General features: G+C 37.8%; 1 protein-coding gene across 2 annotated transcripts in view; it reads right to left on the bottom strand.

Moving 5' to 3' along the window:
* Positions 1–19,238, bottom strand: part of thrab (thyroid hormone receptor alpha b) — a 133,487-nt gene that overhangs the window by 18,577 nt on the left and 95,672 nt on the right. For both annotated transcript variants that reach the window (XM_032573955.1, XM_032573956.1), the window contains 5 exons: positions 11,994–12,055; positions 8,232–8,332; positions 7,511–7,658; positions 6,620–6,825; positions 1,504–1,650 (listed from right to left, as the gene is read on the bottom strand). In XM_032573955.1, coding sequence (XP_032429846.1) covers positions 1,504–1,650; positions 6,620–6,825; positions 7,511–7,658; positions 8,232–8,332; positions 11,994–12,055 — 664 coding nt within the window. The remainder of the gene's footprint in view (positions 1–1,503; positions 1,651–6,619; positions 6,826–7,510; positions 7,659–8,231; positions 8,333–11,993; positions 12,056–19,238) is intronic.

A 19,238-nucleotide genomic window follows, 5' to 3' on the forward strand; every position in this document is an offset into this window, starting at 1 on the left:
TACCAAGCATGTATTTGTTTCCATGAATAAATAGATTATTTCAAAATCACCCTGATTTACATGGATGTAAGCCCCTCTCAGCTGAATCTCATCTCGTTACGTGTGCAGAATGCGTTCACTGAATTAATCTCACCTCGGTGCGAACTCTACTCTCCCTGTGTCGCTGCTGGCACCTGAGCAGATTAATTGACATTTGTTGCCTTGATCTATCTTGTAAATTTGTAATCATAGCTTGTAACTGAAGCTCACACCAAACACTTACAATGCATTTATGGCTGTGTCAATTTAAAGGAGCGGCAATTAATTAGTGTTTTTTTAGTGGGTAAATGACTGCTGGCCTTGTTTCTGTGCATTTCCTATCAGGGCTTCAGACAGGCAGCATGAAGAAGCCTCATGGCTCAAATAGGTTTTTTCCATAGTCCAATGTTATCAGATTAAACAGCCTAATTTATAGTGTCTTTTATTATTTTGAGATAAAACAAGGCAGATTCTGACATTGCTATCTACTAAGCTTTAATTTTCATCTCAGTTAACACAATGAGTTTTTTTTCTTATTGATTTCAGTGGTATCATCTATCAAGGAAGAAACAGCTAAACACACATTTATACTGAAAAAAGCAGATTCAACATCAGTGCCTTCGATTTTTGTTTCTAAATGTTGTACAGAATTACAGTTGCAACTTCTTCACATCTGTAGCTAATTATGCTACAAATTCCCACTCACAGGCCTATTTAAATCCATCTGCCCCATCAGACAATAACTCTTTAATCAGTGCCCAATAATATAATGCCTTGTCACTGCTTTATCAGCTGTTAACTAATTAATATAACCCAAACTGACTATCATATGTAAGAAAGCTTGTTCCCTGAGGTGTCTACCTGTAAGTCAGTGCTGGAGGAAATATTGACTAACACAAGTGTCTGTTCGCTTCACAAATACAAAGCGACAAGAAATAAATCCTTTTTGAAAGAAAGTCATGAAGTCTGTCAGAGCCGAAACATACAACCAGAGCCACAGAAGGACACTTCAGATCAAGGCAGACAAGTCCAGATCAAGTCCAGATCAAGTCCAGATCTATATCAGACTGAGAATCTTTAGAAAGATCTTAAAATCAATGACAACAGATTGAAAATGATGAGAGTGTGCAAAGGTAGTACAGAAATAACTGAAAGACTTGCAACTGCGATTGCAGCAAAAGGTGATATTTGAATAAACTTTTGAGAACCACAAATCCTTCTTTTACTTCTGAAGTTATGGAAATCCATAATAGAAAATCCCAAGATGAAACTAAATGTAAAGCAGTTTAAATGTTTAAGAGGTTTGAATAAATTTGCAATGAAATGCATTAGCCTTTCCTTCAGACAGATTAAATGATCTGCTTGACAAATTGTACTTATTACCCTCACATCTCTATGAGCACTTACAAACACATACAGCCTGACAGGGGCATTCATCTATGCACAAACTGGTCGTCTGCTGCCAAATAATCAACCTTCCCTCACCTCAGAGAACATGGGCAGTTTTTTGGCAAAGTCGACTACTCTGGTGATGGCAGGGGTGATGATCTTGGTGAATTCGCTGAAGGCTTCCAGGTCCACCTTGTCTCCGTCGGACGTCGGGGCAACCGGAGATTGGCCAATCTTCTCTGGCTGCATTGGAAAAAAGGCAGTGATTAGCGCTGGGTGTTAAAGAATCCTTAAGAGATAACACCTGAATAGGACATTCTTAAAGATCTCAATTTTCAGGGGTATCTGTCAAGACATACCTTACAAGGATCAAAACCTTCATCATGGTCCTGTAAGAACATTGTGCAGCTTTTGTTTGCCTTTGCGGTGCACAGTTAAGGCTAATAATTTTTGTGCATTTTTTATCATCACTAATTAGTTTGACAAATTCCTTTGGGTTGAGCTCTTGTGACAATGAAACACATTTCTCATCAAGGTTAAGGCTGATGTTTCACAAAGCCCCATCCATTGCTCACCTCAAAATAATTGCAAACCAACCTTTTCCAGTTTTTAAAAAAATTTATTTGACAACCACACATCATTTATCATTCATGTTCTTCTTCATAATTACGCTCCACTTTATCTTGGTCTATCACATAAAATCTCAATAAAATACACTTTCGTTTCAGGGTCTAATGTGACAAATGAGGAAAAGTCAAGGCTTTGCATTCAGAAATCTGTGTAAATTGAGGGGTGATAATGATACATATTGTGTCACCTTCCACTGAATAAAGCATGTGTCAAAGCTATAGCAATTAATTTAAGTTGGGCTCCGGCCATGAACAGGATAAAACTAAAGCATGAGAATAATCATGGTAAACAGTAAGTCATCAATCATGAAAGACAGAGATGGATGCTGTGAAAAAGCCAAAAACTAAGCATAGTGTTTGTAGGTCAGGGACATTTTTTACATCACTATTGAGAAAATAGCTGTCAAGGGAGACGCAAGAGAATCAGCTGCAGGTTATACATACTGAAAGCATAACACTCCTTCCGCAGTCTTTCAGTCATATTTTACGTTGTTTAATGGCTTTTGTCTCTGCAGAGTTCATCCTTAACCCCAGTGTGATTAGAAAAGTGCGGAGAACCTAAAAAATGGCAGCAATAAGCAAAAAGAAGTCTTCATAGTAAGCTCTGCAGATTACCTAGATTAATGCAGGGAAAAACTTTTGGAAGCTGATGGGGATTAATCACGATGCTTTTCTATTTCCAAATCAGTCCGATTTCTAAAATAACTGAGGAGCCTTGATAGTACTAATAGAAAATGTCTGTTTTAAGATTTATGTGGAATGCAAGCTTACTTCTTTGTCTCTTCTTGGGTCTTGTTTTCAAGAAAAAAAAAAAAAGGTGGACTGCTCCAAGGTTCCCACCCATTAATTGCGTAAATACTCCACACTTTTCCAGACTCAACTTTTCAGATTTCATTTGAAAGTACACTACTCTATTAATACACCATCAATTTCTGACTATGGAAGGACAGAAGAAAGGATAAGTGTATGGAATGGAATGAATGAAAAAGAGAAGAGCACTGGAGGAGGAAGAAAGCAAGGAAAGAATGAAGGTGCAAAGAAAGGACACAGTGTAGGAAGACAAGAAGGAAAGAAGAAAGAATGCTAAAAAGAGGAAAAAAGTAAATAGAGGGTGGAAAGAAGAAGGAATGTAAAGACAGAAAGACAGGAAGAACATAAGGAATGATGGAAAAGAAAAACAAAAAGGCACAGGATGGAATTTATGAGACAAGGAAGGAAAAAATAAGAGGGAGAAAAGAAGGAAGGCAAGAAGAAACAATAGAATGGAGGAAAAAATAATGAGAACAAGAGATGAACAAAAATAATGATACAAGGAAGGAAGGAAATCAGAAAGAAAAGAAAGAAAACAAAACAAATGAAAGGAAGAAGAGAAAGAAAGTCAAGTTTCAGAAAGTCAGTCATGAATCTGCGTAGTCAAAACCAACGTTTGAATGAAAATATGTTTTTAACAGATTTACAGACTGAAAAATACCAAAGTGTCTCATGGTGACCTTCACACAGAGTTTCCTCTTGCTCGGTGAGTCAGAATGTAATTCTAGATTTATGGGCAGTTGGGGAGCACAATCCATTAGAGTTCAAAACAAACTACACTAGGACGTTTAGGAGTAATTTATACCAGTACTTAGTTTCCACCCAGTATTTTTGATGCTGTCTGCAAGACTCGCTCATTTTCCAACACAAAGCTGAAGTTCCAGTTCAATATTATTCTAAAAATGTTCCAACAGCATCAGTCTTAATTGTGGATTCCTGTTGGGGGATTTCTGACCCATGACTAGGTTTCAGAAAATTCATGAAATTTTTTTATGAATACATTGAGATTATTGAAGTTAAAAACACAAAAATTAATGTATTTAAGATAATACATAATATTTATTTGCCCATCTTCAAGACCTCCTTGTTTATGTCCAAGGGATATAGATGGAGCAAAAGAGAAAATTTAAAAAAATGGACTTCAAGTGAATTAAAGAATCAATCAATCAGAGAAATAAAAATTAGCAGCTTGCACATGATCCATGGACCTAAGTGTGAATAAAGTTCAACTGATTTACTGACAGGGGTTGGGGAGGTACCTTATTATTGCAGTTTCAGCATTAAAGTGCTGAACTGTTGACATATTATATACATATTACATTATCTCTGGAAACTTTGTTCATAATGAGCTTATTGTACGTCTGCTTCAAACCAACGGCGATTAAAACTGGTCACTCACAATGAGTCAAGTTCAAAGCCAATTTCAATAAATAAAAGGTGCTTTGCCACAATTTTGGCATCATGGATCAAGAATAAAACCAAAAAATGTATGAATATACAATGTATGTAAAAATGTATGAATTCCCAATGACATACAGATGGGTTTTTTTTTTTTAAGATGAGATAAAACGTTCAACAGTTAGAAGCCAAAAATTATAAACACAATGCACACAACATCTGACAGGATGATGAGATCTCCTCTGGGAACCTGCAGGTCTGTGGTATGGAAAGTGTTTTTTTTTGTGTGTTATTTTTTACTTAATCTGCACTGAACTAAAAGCAGATGTTCAATGGGCCCTAAATTAGATCAGTTTCTGTTTCTAATTGCAAAGACTGAAAACAGAGATTCAGATTCAATATTTGGCAAATGTTTCTAAGAGCAACAGTTTAAAGTTTAGGACCTGTGAAAAACAGGAGATTTCTGTGCGCTGAAGGGTTGTGGAGAGGTTTTATATTTTATTTGGCTCAGAGAATAGAACAGAAAACCGAGAAGGATGGTGTGTACAAGATGATCCAACACTTAAAATGAAAAACTATTCCCACAGTTTTTGTTCCATAGAAGTTCATTCTGGATGCATCCAGCTGTTTGAAAGTGCTACTAGTAATCTTAGCTTTGACTTTCAAACAGACATCACACTGCTGAGTAAAGCTATCAGTGTGGTTAGTGTTGCTGGCATTACATAAAACAGCAGCTTCTCTGTTGGCATTCAAGGGAAAGCACCTTAACTTAGAGATGTCCGAGAGGCTGACAGCATGTTCAAAGTCAGCATTTTTCATGGCGGGGGCCTCACTAACACTGAAAAACAGTTAACTTTGAGCTTTCTTCACTCAGAAACAGCATCTACACTGAAAGATGTGGGTTGTCAGAAGAGCTGGAAAGTTCCTGAATCGGCAGAAATACAGCAGACTCAGCCGATTAGGTGGATTTGATTGACTTACTCAACTTAGTGGACTCACCGGTAACAACATCCCTCACACTGAATGTGTTTGTCAACCGCAACATGCAGCCCCACGTCAAAAGGTAAAGCAAACCACGACTCACTCCAGCAGCAGCAGAAGAAAGGCAATTATTTGTTTTTACTTTTCTTTTAGGAATAAGGAAGTGAAAAATCAAACAAATTCCTTATCTGTGTAATTTATCTCTTAGGGACAAGAAAACATCATGCATTCATTTCCCAAGAAGTAAATTTAATTCAATTACTTTCTACTTTTAATTATACCTCCTTCCTTCTAACTGGACATTTTTCAAACCAGAATGCTATCACCACCTTAATCCACAGAGACTGATGCAAATCAATATAATAAGCTAAGTTTACAGTCTCAGCAGGACCTGGTGACGCCTGGGCGTGTTGTGTTCACTGATGATAAACTAATCAAATGCTGGCAAGTCACCTGTCAAATACAAAAGTCACAATTTTCGCAAGCAAATTTTAAATAAGGTGAATGAAAGAGATAAAAATGTAAAACTATATAAAAAGAGAACACAAATACAGATGGTAGAGTCTAAGAATAAAATTAACAGGCATCATGACTCAATGTGGTTTAAATTTATATATATATATATATATATATATATATATATACAGTATATATGCATAATAGTGTGTAAAATATAAGCAAATAAGAGCTTTTCAAAAATTTTACATTGTGATGTACAGTACAGACCAAAGGTTTGGACACAACTGTGTGTCCAAACTTTTGGTCTGTACTCAGTTCAGACCAAACGTTTGGACACACCTTCTCATTGAATTCAATGAGAAAGTGTGTCCAAACTTTTGGTCTGTACTGTACATGTACATTCCTAAACCATGGCAACCAAATCTGTTTTTCCAAAATTTAGCAGGTCTTATCTATATTACAGAGAATTGTGTCTATTTAAATGAGTAATGAATAACTTACAAAATGTTACTGTACAGATTTGCTTTTGGTCTCTTGGCCTTATTAGACTGAAAAGCCTCCTAAAATATTATATATTTGTTGTAACTAAGAGAGCTCAACCTGTTCACGCTTTGATTAGTAACAAAATCAAGTGCATGCACAGACTTTTGTTTCTGCTGCTCTCAGGTTTGTCCTATAAGGCTTCACACCTCACACAAACTCAGGCTACGACCTTGTGTTTTGGCTCAGGATTATCTGAAGCATTCAGCTTTTATGCACCTTCAAACACTTTCAGAGCCAAACTCCTCCCTGCAGCAAGCTCCGACCTTTAGAGGAGACTCTCTTGGATTAATATTTTTTTTTTGCATTTGAGTGTCAGACCATGAAATATTGTACATCTAAAAGAAAGTGGAGTTATCTGGGCAAAAATGGAAACCAGAGCAACGTGTTCTTACCAGGAATTTGCGGTTCTGTTTCCACTGTGCGCCCTGAGCGTTGGTATGCCGATGGGCCTCTGTCACCAGCCGGATCAGGTCCCACTCGGCCACAGTGGGCTCTGGACGGGTCTGCAGGGACTTCACCATCTCCTCCTTTTTGCGTTTCTCCCTGTTCTCCTCAATAAGGCGCCGTTTAGCCACCCGCTTTGAGTCATCCAGGACCACTGGGGAGGAAAAAAGAAAAGATTTAGGTTTAGTTACATTACGTTTAAAGGTAGTTTTTTACTACAAAACACATTTCAACCACAATAACTTGTGAGTTAGATCACTTATTATTTCCAATCCAAACTTTAATATCAATTTTCTGAATGCATACCAGCATCTACAATCCTTAAATATGTTCAAATTCTGCCAACAAACTCATGTTTCATGAGATTTTATTAAAGCCTTTGTATAATAGCTCAAGCTCAGCCTGAGTGAATGGAAAGCATCTATTTTCATGCCTTGGCACAAACTTTGAGTTGGACACATAGATATACTATCATCTAAACTGTTCCATTGTAACTCTGGACATATAATTAGGGACATTGACCTTGCAGAAGGTCAACCTCCACCCCAGTCCAAAGTCTTTCTCAGCACCCAATATGATATTTTCAAGATGGTGTAAAGTCTGCTCCACCTAACTGGGTTGTGGGCAACTGTAAACAGGAATTCGGGATTGTATTTAAGGGTAACAGATTGATAGGGGCCGAATACAAATGTGTGCCATTACTTTCTAAATTTTCTGTTTAAAGAAAAAGTAAAACTATTTAACTTTTGTTCTACTTTACCATGATTAAAAATCCCAATAAAATACATTGAAGTTCATGTTTGTCAAGAGACAGAATGTGAAAAAACCTTTGGACTTACAGTCCATGGCCATTCCCACTGAGATGCACTTCTTAAAGCGACACAGCTGGCACTGGTTGCGGGTGATCTTGTCAATGATGCAGCAGCCATCGTACTTGCAGGAGTAGGTGGGGTGGAGGTTCTTTTGAATGGTCCTACGAAAGAAACCCTGCAGGCACGACGAAAAGCACACAGAGAGGGAGACTGATGAATGAATGAATGCTTCAGGCAGAGTGACAGTCGGTCACATACGGTGGAGGCCTGATGGGAAACAGAGCAGGCAGAGATTAAAGCGGTGGAGGACAAGAAAAGGACAAGATAAAATGAAAACCTTAAATCCCACGTCCTACAACAGCTCAGTAAAGTCAGGATCAATCAGTCCTCCTGCTGGTCTTGTTTGTGAGAAATGTTAACACACAGTATGGTGTAAAAACCTTACATCAAGCTTTAGTTATTTTATCTTAGCTTCCACGAAGGAATAAATTTCCTATAATCTTGTATCAGATCCAAAGATCAAAATAAGCTGATTTTCAGCCTGTCTGAGGGTTTTTTTTCTTTTTCTTTTATTTTTTTTACTTTTATTGAAATCTTCTTGCTGTGAATCACATCCAAAACATAATCTCTCCTAAGCATGCAAAGATCACTGTATTTTTACACTGAGAAAAGCCTTGGCCTGTAATATGAGCACAAAAAAATAAGCTACAGATAACTGACGGAGGTGAGCGTCTCTGTGGACGCGTACCTTGCAGCCCTCGCAGGTAATGCAGCGGTAGTGGTACCCTGTGGCCTTGTCGCCACACACCACACATGGCTCATCCTTTTCGAGGTAGCTGGGGATGTACCCTGAAAGAAGAAGGAACACAAGCATAAACATAAAGGGCAGGCACGACGAAAGGATGGCTATTTAAACCAGAAACTGTGCGCTCATCAAGACTGTTGCGTTTGTATCTTTTAGGATGCTTACAGAGTTTTCAATGAAAACATTCGGAATCTTTCCAGGCTCATTATTCTAGCATTCTCATTCCTTTACTTTCCTTTTAAAAACAATGTTTATAAAATTAGAAGTATACAAAACCTTGCAACAAATTTATTTTGGAAATAAATTTATTTAATCCATTAATATTTGTGAGGTTAACATGTTTAAAATAAGGACAGAAGGAAGGAAAGAAAAAAGGAGGGAAGGGAAAAGATCAAAAAAGGAAATACGAAAAGAAAGAAAAATGCAAAAAAGAATTTAGGAAAGTAGGTGGGCAGAAAAAAAGGAGGGAAGAAAGAGAAGTAGGGCACCTGGAAACAAAGAAAGGAAGAACATAAGAAAGAAAGTGGAAGAAAAACCTAAGAAAGAAATTAAAGAAGGACACAATACAAGAAGTTAAGATGGAAAGATGTGGGACACAATGATGAGAGAATGGTCACAACATTTAGACAAGAGCACAGGAGATGCAGTCTGTAAGCTCAAATATCTTTCCCCACTTTTTTTTTACACTTTGAAAACACAAATCAAATTCTACAAGCACTGTGTGAGGAACCCTAACTTTAAATGCTCCCTCTCTACTTCTAAATTAACTTCCAGAAATTTAATTAAAAACGTTCTAAATATCTTTAATGGGTTTAATTGGACATGAACTATATGGAACTAGTTACACTTGTTTTGACACAGGGAATAAGTCATAGGTTGGGAACGGAACAGCTCGTTCTCCTCCTATACCGCCTCCAAGACTGGGGAGAACCAAGGAGTTTGCTCAGAAACACAGGAAATAGCAGATTTCCAGACATTTCATGTGCCGTATACGTGGCCGAGCAGCTGGGAGGGGAGGAAATGGTCCAGTGCAAGTCACAAATAAAGTCGGTGTGGGCACAAACATACACAAACTGAGTGACTTCATCATGCGTTTTTAGCTCCACAACTGCTCAGAATTTTTCAGCTCCTTCTGATGGATATCACACTGTATCAGGACTGAGGCGGACAGACCTCTTTTACGGTATGATAACAACCCCAAACATGAAGGGAGAGAGGGAGGTAGCAGAGTGCAGACGGTTTGGCCCCTGCAGAGTCTCAGATTACATCCAGACAGAAGAATCGGAGAACCTGAATCCACTGATAAAATTGAGATTCGTGCAACATCTTAGCTTTTTTTTGCATGTCTGTAACTGCAAAAGTGCAGTGAGGAGAATGGGCAAGGTTATGTGTGGTCAAATAGTGGCCCAATTCTTTGTCTGACTTTAACTTATTCAAACAGATTATTAAATAAAAAGCCTTTCCTTCTTTACTCTCAGCAGATGCAGCAGGACTGCAGCTGTGTGCGTGTTTGTATTGAGGCGTGTTAAGAGCTGTGACTGGCAGTGTCAGTTGCGCCCTGCTTTTTGGCTTTGCTACAGATTCCAGATGAGGAAGAGGATGAGGAGAAGAAGGAGGGGCAGTGCAAGAAGAGGATGGTGGGAAAGCGAGGCAAGAGTGAGTGCCAAGGGGGCACAAGAAGTCACATTTCAAGCCAAATCGATTTGAACAAATACCACCAAGTTCAAGCTGATAGAACCCCACTGGGGATTGTAATAAGAGTTTAGACTTGCTGAGAGGAAATAAAAACCCGCAGAACTGAAGAAGAAAATATAGAAGCTCAGAAAAGCATGAGGAAAAAGATAAGGAGAACATCAGAGGTAAGCCTGTGAGAGGAATGTCAGTGCTGCTGCCTTGGCAGGGCCAAACAGTGGTAGACCAATCCCAAAGCTAGTCTGTGGCTGCTTTCGGAAGCCAAGCCCAAAATCAATACCGCTGCAGCTCTCTGGATGTGGCTGTGCCCCCTTTTTTGGAACAGGAAACTCAAGAGACATCAATGAGGGTCGCTGCTGCAGAGGCAGAGCCCAGATAAATATTCAGTCTTCAAGAGGTTCGCGCCAGAAAAGCTGCTTTCTTTGTTTGGATCGGAACGTAATGGATCAGGTGTCTGACGGAGTCCCGTGGTTCTTTCTCTGAGGTCCTGACACAACAGGAGTCCGGGCGGGACGACATATGAGACTGTAAACACTGAGGACATTAGGGGATAATCCTGACTACACACACTAATCCCCTGCTGCTGTATGAACTATACAATAAAACTTTAATAGCATAATAAGCAATTACCCATGCTTATAATGTTAAAAAAAAGAAAAAAATTAATGAGCTCCTAATTTCAAAAGGCTTGTTATCCTGTCTTGACCTTAGATCCTACACATATTTCAGGATATGCGGTGATGAAAAAGGAGGATTTCAATCAATATCCCAGGCTTTAAACATCTCACAGAGCTCTGCTCAGCTCTGTAACTGCCACCATCAAGTGCTGGTAGTTACTGAACTGACTATGAACTCTAAGGCGTAATATAAGACTGCGAAATGAGCGTGGCATGACCCAAAGCAACAACAACTGTTCCTGCAGGTCAGAGACATTAATCATACTCTAGTGTCCATCTTTTTGAGAAACATGAGCAGAGTCTGATGAAGATAAGATGCTGAGGATGGTGGGCAGCAACTTTGCTTGTATTTAAAGCACTGAATGCTTTTGGAGAATGTACGCGAAGATTGACACACGGAGTTAAGTCCAGGTAAACTTCCAAGAAGAAATCCTCACAGCTGCCAGGTTGCAACCTATACCTTTTGGTTTCCACAATCGCAGTTCCTTGAGCTGAAAACTCACAATTAGGGGTGGATAAAAATATCGTCTCATCAATGCAATTGCAATTATTTATTATCCAATTCAATATCCATATGGGAAACTCTGTGAATTGCCAGGTTGCCAGTGTTGTTCGCACCATGCTGAGCAACACTTTGATGAGCTGCATACACACTTGCTGCGCTTCCAACAAAAGATGCGTGGAAGCAAAGTGTCTTTGTGTGTGGGGGTGGGTGGTGTGTGTGTGTGTGTGTTTTCTTCTCAAAACCTTTACCGTAACACCAGCAAAGAAGACTATTTTACAAGAGCAACCTGAAGAGAAAGAGGCTCAAAATGATGGCATTAACGGGCTATCCAGCAGTGATGCAGGTGATTCAAACCACATGCTGGCTTGGAGGGAAAACAAAAACATATCTGGTGCTTTATTTTCCTAAATAAATAATAAAGCTGTTCCTCCCACCGTAATTCTTTCACTGCGTCTTTCTTCGCCTGTTTACCTCTCTCCCTCAGTTCCCAGGATTTGGAGCTGTCACTCTCACAATAAACACTGACCAAGGCAGAGGCAGACGAAGCAGAGGGCTATTGTCTATCAATGGCAGATGCCCAAAATATTTTTCTCCATATTTGAAAGGAAAATGTTTACAAGGCAGCTTTAAATAGCTACCACCAACCTTTGTACAATTGCACAGTTGCCTAGATTCACTGTGAGGAGCTTTCCTATATAAATTATAAAAAAAATGTTACATTCATCACTTATTTGTTTAGTTTTCTAAAGTGAACATCTGTCTGCATCTGGACAGCCTTTAATCTCTGGATTAGGGATTCATGAATCTTAGAAGATTAAATCAGTCACTCACCAGTCATACTCTTCACCGAACATTGGCTGTTCTTCCTCTTCCTCTTAGGGCCATTGAGCCACCTGAGGGATGATAAAAGAAACAGAAAAGGAAATCAGACTTTGATGAATTTTCTGTTTTACAATGAGACCACCTGGTTTGTTTCACAGCTGTTATATTAAGCAGTCACAGAAAAGTTACATACACACAAGTTAGCGTGAGGTTCCCAGTTTCTGTACAACTTTATCCATCTATTGAGTTTCTGCCTCGTTCTAATGAGCCACCACAGCAATTTCCAGAAGCTGAGGCGTGGTCTTTGACCAGAACACTGCAACATCTTGATGATTTTCTTTTCCAAACATTTTGTTTTAGATTTGCTGCTGGTGCCGTATCATTGTCCAGTTGAGTACCCAGTTTGGACCATGCGCTAATTGTGTGACAGAAGGCCTCACTGAGGCCAGTATGAGTTTTTAACTGAACTAAAAACAGATATGTAAAATTTCTCTATAATGTAGTTGTCTATATCAGAGTCAGATGATCCAAAATTTATACATAAAAAGCCAGAGACAATATAAGCTCATCTGTATAAACCGTCTCTGTACCAGCCATCTGCGCTCTAAAATCTAGAAAGTAACAAGAGTGTTTTCATGGAGCAATGGAGCACTCAAAGCCAATACTATTAGGAGGCCTTTTATACAAGTAATTGAGTGTATTTTAACAGTAAAAGCTTTCCTTTTGACTGTGCTCTCAAACTAAATTCAATAGCAGGAAAATGACTCTGCGGGAAATACACAAATAAGCCCCTTAAAGCCCTTCAATTACATGGCTACACATGGGGGAAACCCCACACTGACAAAGCAGGGGAGAGAACCACTCCACAGGCACATCAACACACAGCACATCAGACGCACAGCTGAAACCACGCCAGCAAAGTTTGAAAGACATGTTGGAAACAGCCTGCTCAGATGGGAGGGGATGGAAGGTGAAGGAAGAACACGATCCCATAAAGACCATGCGTGACACAGTCAGGTTATGCAGTCTGTTAATGTCGGAGGTGTTTGCAGTTCAAAGAGTGTGTAGGGTGGTCGGGCTCAACCTCAGGGAGAACAAGGAGTACCAGCAGAAATTGCACACCCTAACCACAGAGATTTCTGCAATAATTAATGTTTTATGCCCAGTTTGTTTATTATTGTCGCACATAAGGACACCATGTGGAGCTTGGAAAGCCACTGAGGCAGCATATAATATGTGCTTAAATAAATAAGCTATAAAAACAGTTTTATTTGCCTAATTAAAATTGTAGGTGAAGGTATCATTAGTTATTCAGTCTGTAATAAATGGAACAATAAAGACTACAACCAAACATAAAGTTGCTATTCAATTAATATATCTGCTTTGATTTCTCTGCAATATTTAATAAAAAAAAGTTTCAAACAAGTTGCATAACTTAAGTCATACTAAAATTAATGTCACTATAGAAATTATAAAACATATTTATTTTTTTATTTTTATAACTGAATTTTGCAATAATAATTCAATTTAATTAGTACATGTTAAGTGTTATCTAAATTACCATTAACAAGATACATTCAGATTCATTAATGGACTAATTACATAAAAAATACACATTAAAATTAGATCAATTTACTGTTTGTCATAAATAATTTATGTAGTAAATATGAATTAATTGTATTTAAATATTACATATATATATATATATTTTTTATATCCATTTATGTTTGTCTCACTATGCACAACTATAATTTATTATATTAACTGTTTGTCTTTGAATTAATAACTTAATTAATAATAACAGCTTTTATCTAATTTTATCTAACAGCTTTTGATCTAATCCAAAAACATTTCACTTCCTCTATTTCTTATTTAAGTATCAACGTTTCCTCAATTTTAGAAAATCTGCTTCTTTCTGTTTAAGTGTATTTAGCATTTTCATTCAATAAATATATTATTAATTTTCAATAGCAAAAGTAGCTTCTAGTTTTACAAGTCCCGGTGTGACGGTGCAAAGATGGAGACAATTTTCTTCTAATGTTTGCAAGGTTGATAACTTAAATTCATAATGATATGATACAGAATAAAAAGTCGAAAACAGGACTACATATCTAGACATGCTTGGTGTTTAACCTCCCAGTGGGAAAAGAAATTTAATTGCCTGTTAAGTTACTATCATTGTGCCCTAATGCTGCCCTTTACATGTTAGACTTTAATTATAGCTTGGCCCTGCTTATGACTCCCTTTGCCCTTTTCAAAATCTATAGGATGGATTACAACAGCATAAAATAAAGCTCTTAAACACCCAATGGAGCCTGATTTATTTTGACTGTTTTGTTGGGAGCGTCTTAAAACTCTCTTGTGGCCCAGTTGATTGAGATGATGATCCCATTCTGTTAGGATGTTGAAAAATGCGACTTTAGCAGCTTTTAAACAAAATGTAATTTGACGAATGTGATCCACTGAAGAACATTCTCACATGTTTGAACTTTTCCACATTTTAAAATGTTGCAGGTGGAAACCTTAGGGTATTTCACTTGATTTGAATTTCATATACAGACATTAAGTATTGCTTGTTTACAAATTTGTGGAACTTGTAAACGAGATGCAAAGTTTAGCCCAAAATTATTGATACCCCTGGAAAATTCAAATCTTCAACTAGTGAAGAATTTTGTTTCTTTTATGAAATTAGACAAAAATCTCTCAGAAGATAATACCACAACATAAAAGGAATATCGATTTTTTTAAAAATATCTCCAAATAAAATATTAATAATTGCAAAGTTAAAAATTACACCGTTTCTAATAATTAAAGGAAAGCTATTTACTGAAATTACAGTAATTGAACCCTTATTGAAAGGGTTCAATACGGGTTGAACAGATTTGTACATGTTTCCAGTATTTATATAATTTCTTTGGCTTTTGACGTTGGAAGACCTCTTTGCCATCACCCTAATCTTCAGCTCGCTAGATTCATTTTATATCAGATTCACAGCTCTGACTGGGATATTTCAAAACCTGTTACTTCCAGTGAGAAGAAACATGATGGAAAAACTAAAAGATTCCTTTATTCCTATTCAAACGGATTATTAATTTGTAAAGACAACCGTTTCGCTAAATTTCTAACAATTCTGCTTATCCCAAACTGAAATGGAGAGTGTCTGTGGATATCAATTTTCGGGTTTTGCCGCAGATTTTAATAAAATTCTGCATAAATTTGATTTGATCTAAAACAAATCAAATTTAGGAGCTCTCAGGAGCACTTAACCCTCCTGAGTGTTTCAAGCCTTTTGTGGTCTATAAGGCTTCTTTTTTTCCTGGGCTTGCTTGATCCACCTTCATAACACCAACTTTTTCAGATTTTAATTTTTAACTTTTGTTTTATTTCCATTGACTTCAAAATGGGAATCAGTTGTTTTCAAGGCACCGTACATCTGTTTTTCACTTGACATCAGTGTTGTGTTTACATTGAGGGTGAAATTGTCAGTAATAGTTGTGACAGCACAGCAGCATCAAGATAACATTTGAGTTTTTAGCAAGTGCGGGTAACAAAAAACAAACTGTATCCGTGTAGGTGCTTGGGGCGACAGCCCCTCAGTCTGTCAGTGGTGTGACAGCTCAGACCACCACTGTGACAGTGTGTTTATGCCGTCAGAAACATCAACAAACAGATACTCTTTTTTTCCAGCTTTCTGTCACTCCTACAACTGTGCATTTCTGAAGAAATCATGGTGTGGAAAAAAAGATGAAAATCACAGTTGCCACATGCTGCGGTTTGGTTTCCCTCCTCTGAGTACCACACTGTTCTATTTGCAAGCACACATCTGTTACATCACTGCACAACAGCCGGAGAACTGGCACAGTAATGATATGATTATAAAATGATAATACAAATCTCTGGCTCAGATAGAGCTCTTGCTGTAATCCTCTCTATTAAGTTCTGATTAAGCCCAAGACAGAACCATTACTGTTAAAAAAAAAAAAAGAAAAAGTTTTGCTGAGAAAATATATATATTTTTTAAAGGTTTTGTGATGTTATAAAAAGCAGGATGTTAGCAAACCGTCTCATACGGCTGCTGAACATGTGCACACGTAAGTATCTCAGTTTGGAAATAAAAACAACATGCATAATTGAATATTATGCACAGCATTATTTGCTGGAGAGCCTCAGAGGGCTTTCTGATTCCAGCACTCTTAGACTCTCAGCAGCAAGCGCAATAAGCCCCACAAACACACTTAACACCCCACCAATTACATAGCACACACTTGAGAACAACGACAGAAAAGATTAGTATGTCCTAAATTTGCGCATAACAAACACAAACACACGCACACACACGCACACACACACATCCACATGTTGCTCAATAAGAGAGTCACCTTTCTTAAAATAAAGAGAACCAAGAATATAAAACCAAAAAAAACTGCAAATTCTCAAACTCACAGCACTGCTGAGCAGATGACACAGCGAGACTGTAAAATATGCATGGCAGAGGAGTGGCTCTAGCCGAAGCTACAGATGTGAGCTGGGGCGCTGCCTCCATGCATCTCTAACATGCGATGCTATGTTTAGTCTGGTGACCCACTCAAGTGCACTCTGCCTCTCCCTTCTTATTCTTTCAGTCTGTTTCACTCTCTCTCTCTCGGCTACAAGAACAGTACCACCCATTCTACCCTGACTGGAGCACAGCCAGCCTTTTTGCTGGTGACCCAAATGGTTGCTGTGGATTGTTTAGAAAGGAGTTTATTGACCCGACCACCTGCAAAAAACTAAGAAAAATGTGTTGCTTTTTTTTAAAGGGGAAAAAAACATATATATCGACCTAAAAGGTAGATATATAAAAATGACAGAACACAGAAAATAAAAAAACCTAACAAACCCAACAGAAATGGGTTTGTTATAATAAATAAATATTCGAATGGTTTACAACATTTTGTAGACTGACTTTATTGCATTGCATTATAGAGTTGGAATCTTGATTTTAACACCATAAACAACCCATAGCCGAAGGATGAAAACATTAAGTTTATGTCATGAAAACGACAACAGCTTGAGCAGCTGTTTGTGAGCATAAGGTTTATCAGGTAAAAAAAAAAGTTTTATTTTACAAATAACTGTCTTTTTAGTTTTTCCAGTGTCTGAGCCAAACAAGGCAAAATAACAAAAGGATGTTTAGTTGCGGATGCAGCTGGGGCGTTTAACTTTTACTCTCATTTGCCATGTGTGTTTTTTTGTGTGTGTATATTAGTTTGATGTGAATCTTTACACAACATGTGAGATAGTTAGTTTAAGTTGATATTGTCAAATCTGTTTTAAATTTAGTGTAAATGGACTGTTCCTGCTTTCTATACACAAACAAGCATGAACATCAACATTTAATTTCCCTAATCAGTTGTGTGTTAATTGCATGACAACTGTAGAAGAGAAGACACTTCTGCTTTTATTTCTTTACACTTATATAATATTTCTTCTTATGCAGGTGAGCTCAACTAAAGTCTAAGCAGCAGCATTTACAGAAAAAGGACAAAAAAAGACACTTAGTACAGAATTATATCCCTAATAGTGTCTAAATGAGGCCCCTTGTCCTATGTCTAGAGTGCTACAGTCGCCTATTGTTGTCCCTGTATGTTATCGGCTCACAGCTGAGCCTGTCTCGGCCCATGCATCAAGCGCTAATGAACACTTTATTCCCTCATGCGTCCCCTCAGTGTCTAAAACACAGTCCAAACCAGCGAAGGATACAACATGCTACTGGCTGTGCTTCTACACCACACGTGTCAAACTATAGTCCTGGAGGGCCACTGTCCTGCAACTTTTAGATGTGCCTCTGCTGCACCACACCTGAATAGAATAATTAGGTCATTAAGGCTCTGGAGAACTGATCTACACAAGGAGGAGGTAATTAAGCCATTTCATTCCAGTGTTTTGTACCTACGGCACATCTAAAAACTGCAGGACAGTGGCCCGTGAGGACTGGAGTCTGACACTCCTGCTCTACACAAATGTACTTTAAACAGCAAATAAACATGGTTACCCACAGCTTCACAAGTCATGTACCGAGGCACAATGGTGACATTAAACCAGCTTGAACCTTCTATACTGAAGAACACCATCAAGAACTCTGATGGTGGACAATAACATCCAGCTCTTTGGTGGGAAAGAATCGATATCCTTCCCACATGGTCGTGATCTTCATTATTCCAACATGTATTCCAGTTTAGTAAATGCACTGCACAACTGGGTGATTCATTTGACAAAGTTTATGATGTTTTTTTGAATGAATACTTTCCTGAAAGTACTAAATGCCACCTCAAATCTTCCAACGCACCAATACATTTCCAAATTACTGTCCAAAGTCAGAGAAAGTGTCAGTCCTCCACCAGCCTAAGTTGACTCAGAGCACAGTTGTGCAATGGACATTTGTAGCCATTATATGCTAACACAAAAAGACCGGAATTTGAACACTTCAGGCTCACTCATCAACTCTTGCTAACTTTACATGCATTCATTTTTATTGTAAGGAAAATCTAGAAAACAGAAAAAGCATGTAAACATCACATAAAAATGCCTCTGCAAACTAGTTGGTTCAAACCCAAAATCACCAAGAGGAGGTAGAGAAGGCCAAATATTCACATATGCTTGAAAAGATGTTAATACCCTGTTATGTTTTTCACATTTTGAGAAGTTACAACCACAATTTTAATTGCACTTCTTTTGAATTAGATAGATAAACACAAAGTGAAATAAAATCGTAAACTTAAGGAAAAATTACAACTTTTTTAAAGACATAACCTCACAAGTGTGTTGTGCATCTAAGTTCAGCCCTTCTGAGTCAATACTTTTGATGCATTTGCAACTAAGATTAAATCACACTGTCTCGTAATTATGTGACTTCTAAATACAGTTTATTACACATGATTTTATTTAGGGATTTCTAAGTAAGAGAGTATCACAATAACACACTGAATTTTTGTGTGTATTCAGAAATACCAGCTTTGCCTCTTTTTAAATGAAGGAAATGTTTCTTGGGTCTCTTGCCATAACACAGCTGACTAATAGCGCACTATAGGTGAGATTTAGGAACTCTATGCTCGATATGACCAGAAATCAAATGGATCCTGTAAAGATAAGTTTACATCACAGAAATAGTATGAGAAAAACATTCTAGTAGTTTTTATTGTTTCAAATTATGGCTCACATTGACGCTAGAAGCTAGGCTGCACTCCATGAATAAATGCAAACACGGATGATCAA

This window comes from Xiphophorus hellerii, chromosome 10, assembly GCF_003331165.1.
Source record: "Xiphophorus hellerii strain 12219 chromosome 10, Xiphophorus_hellerii-4.1, whole genome shotgun sequence".
NCBI lineage: Eukaryota > Metazoa > Chordata > Actinopteri > Cyprinodontiformes > Poeciliidae > Xiphophorus > Xiphophorus hellerii.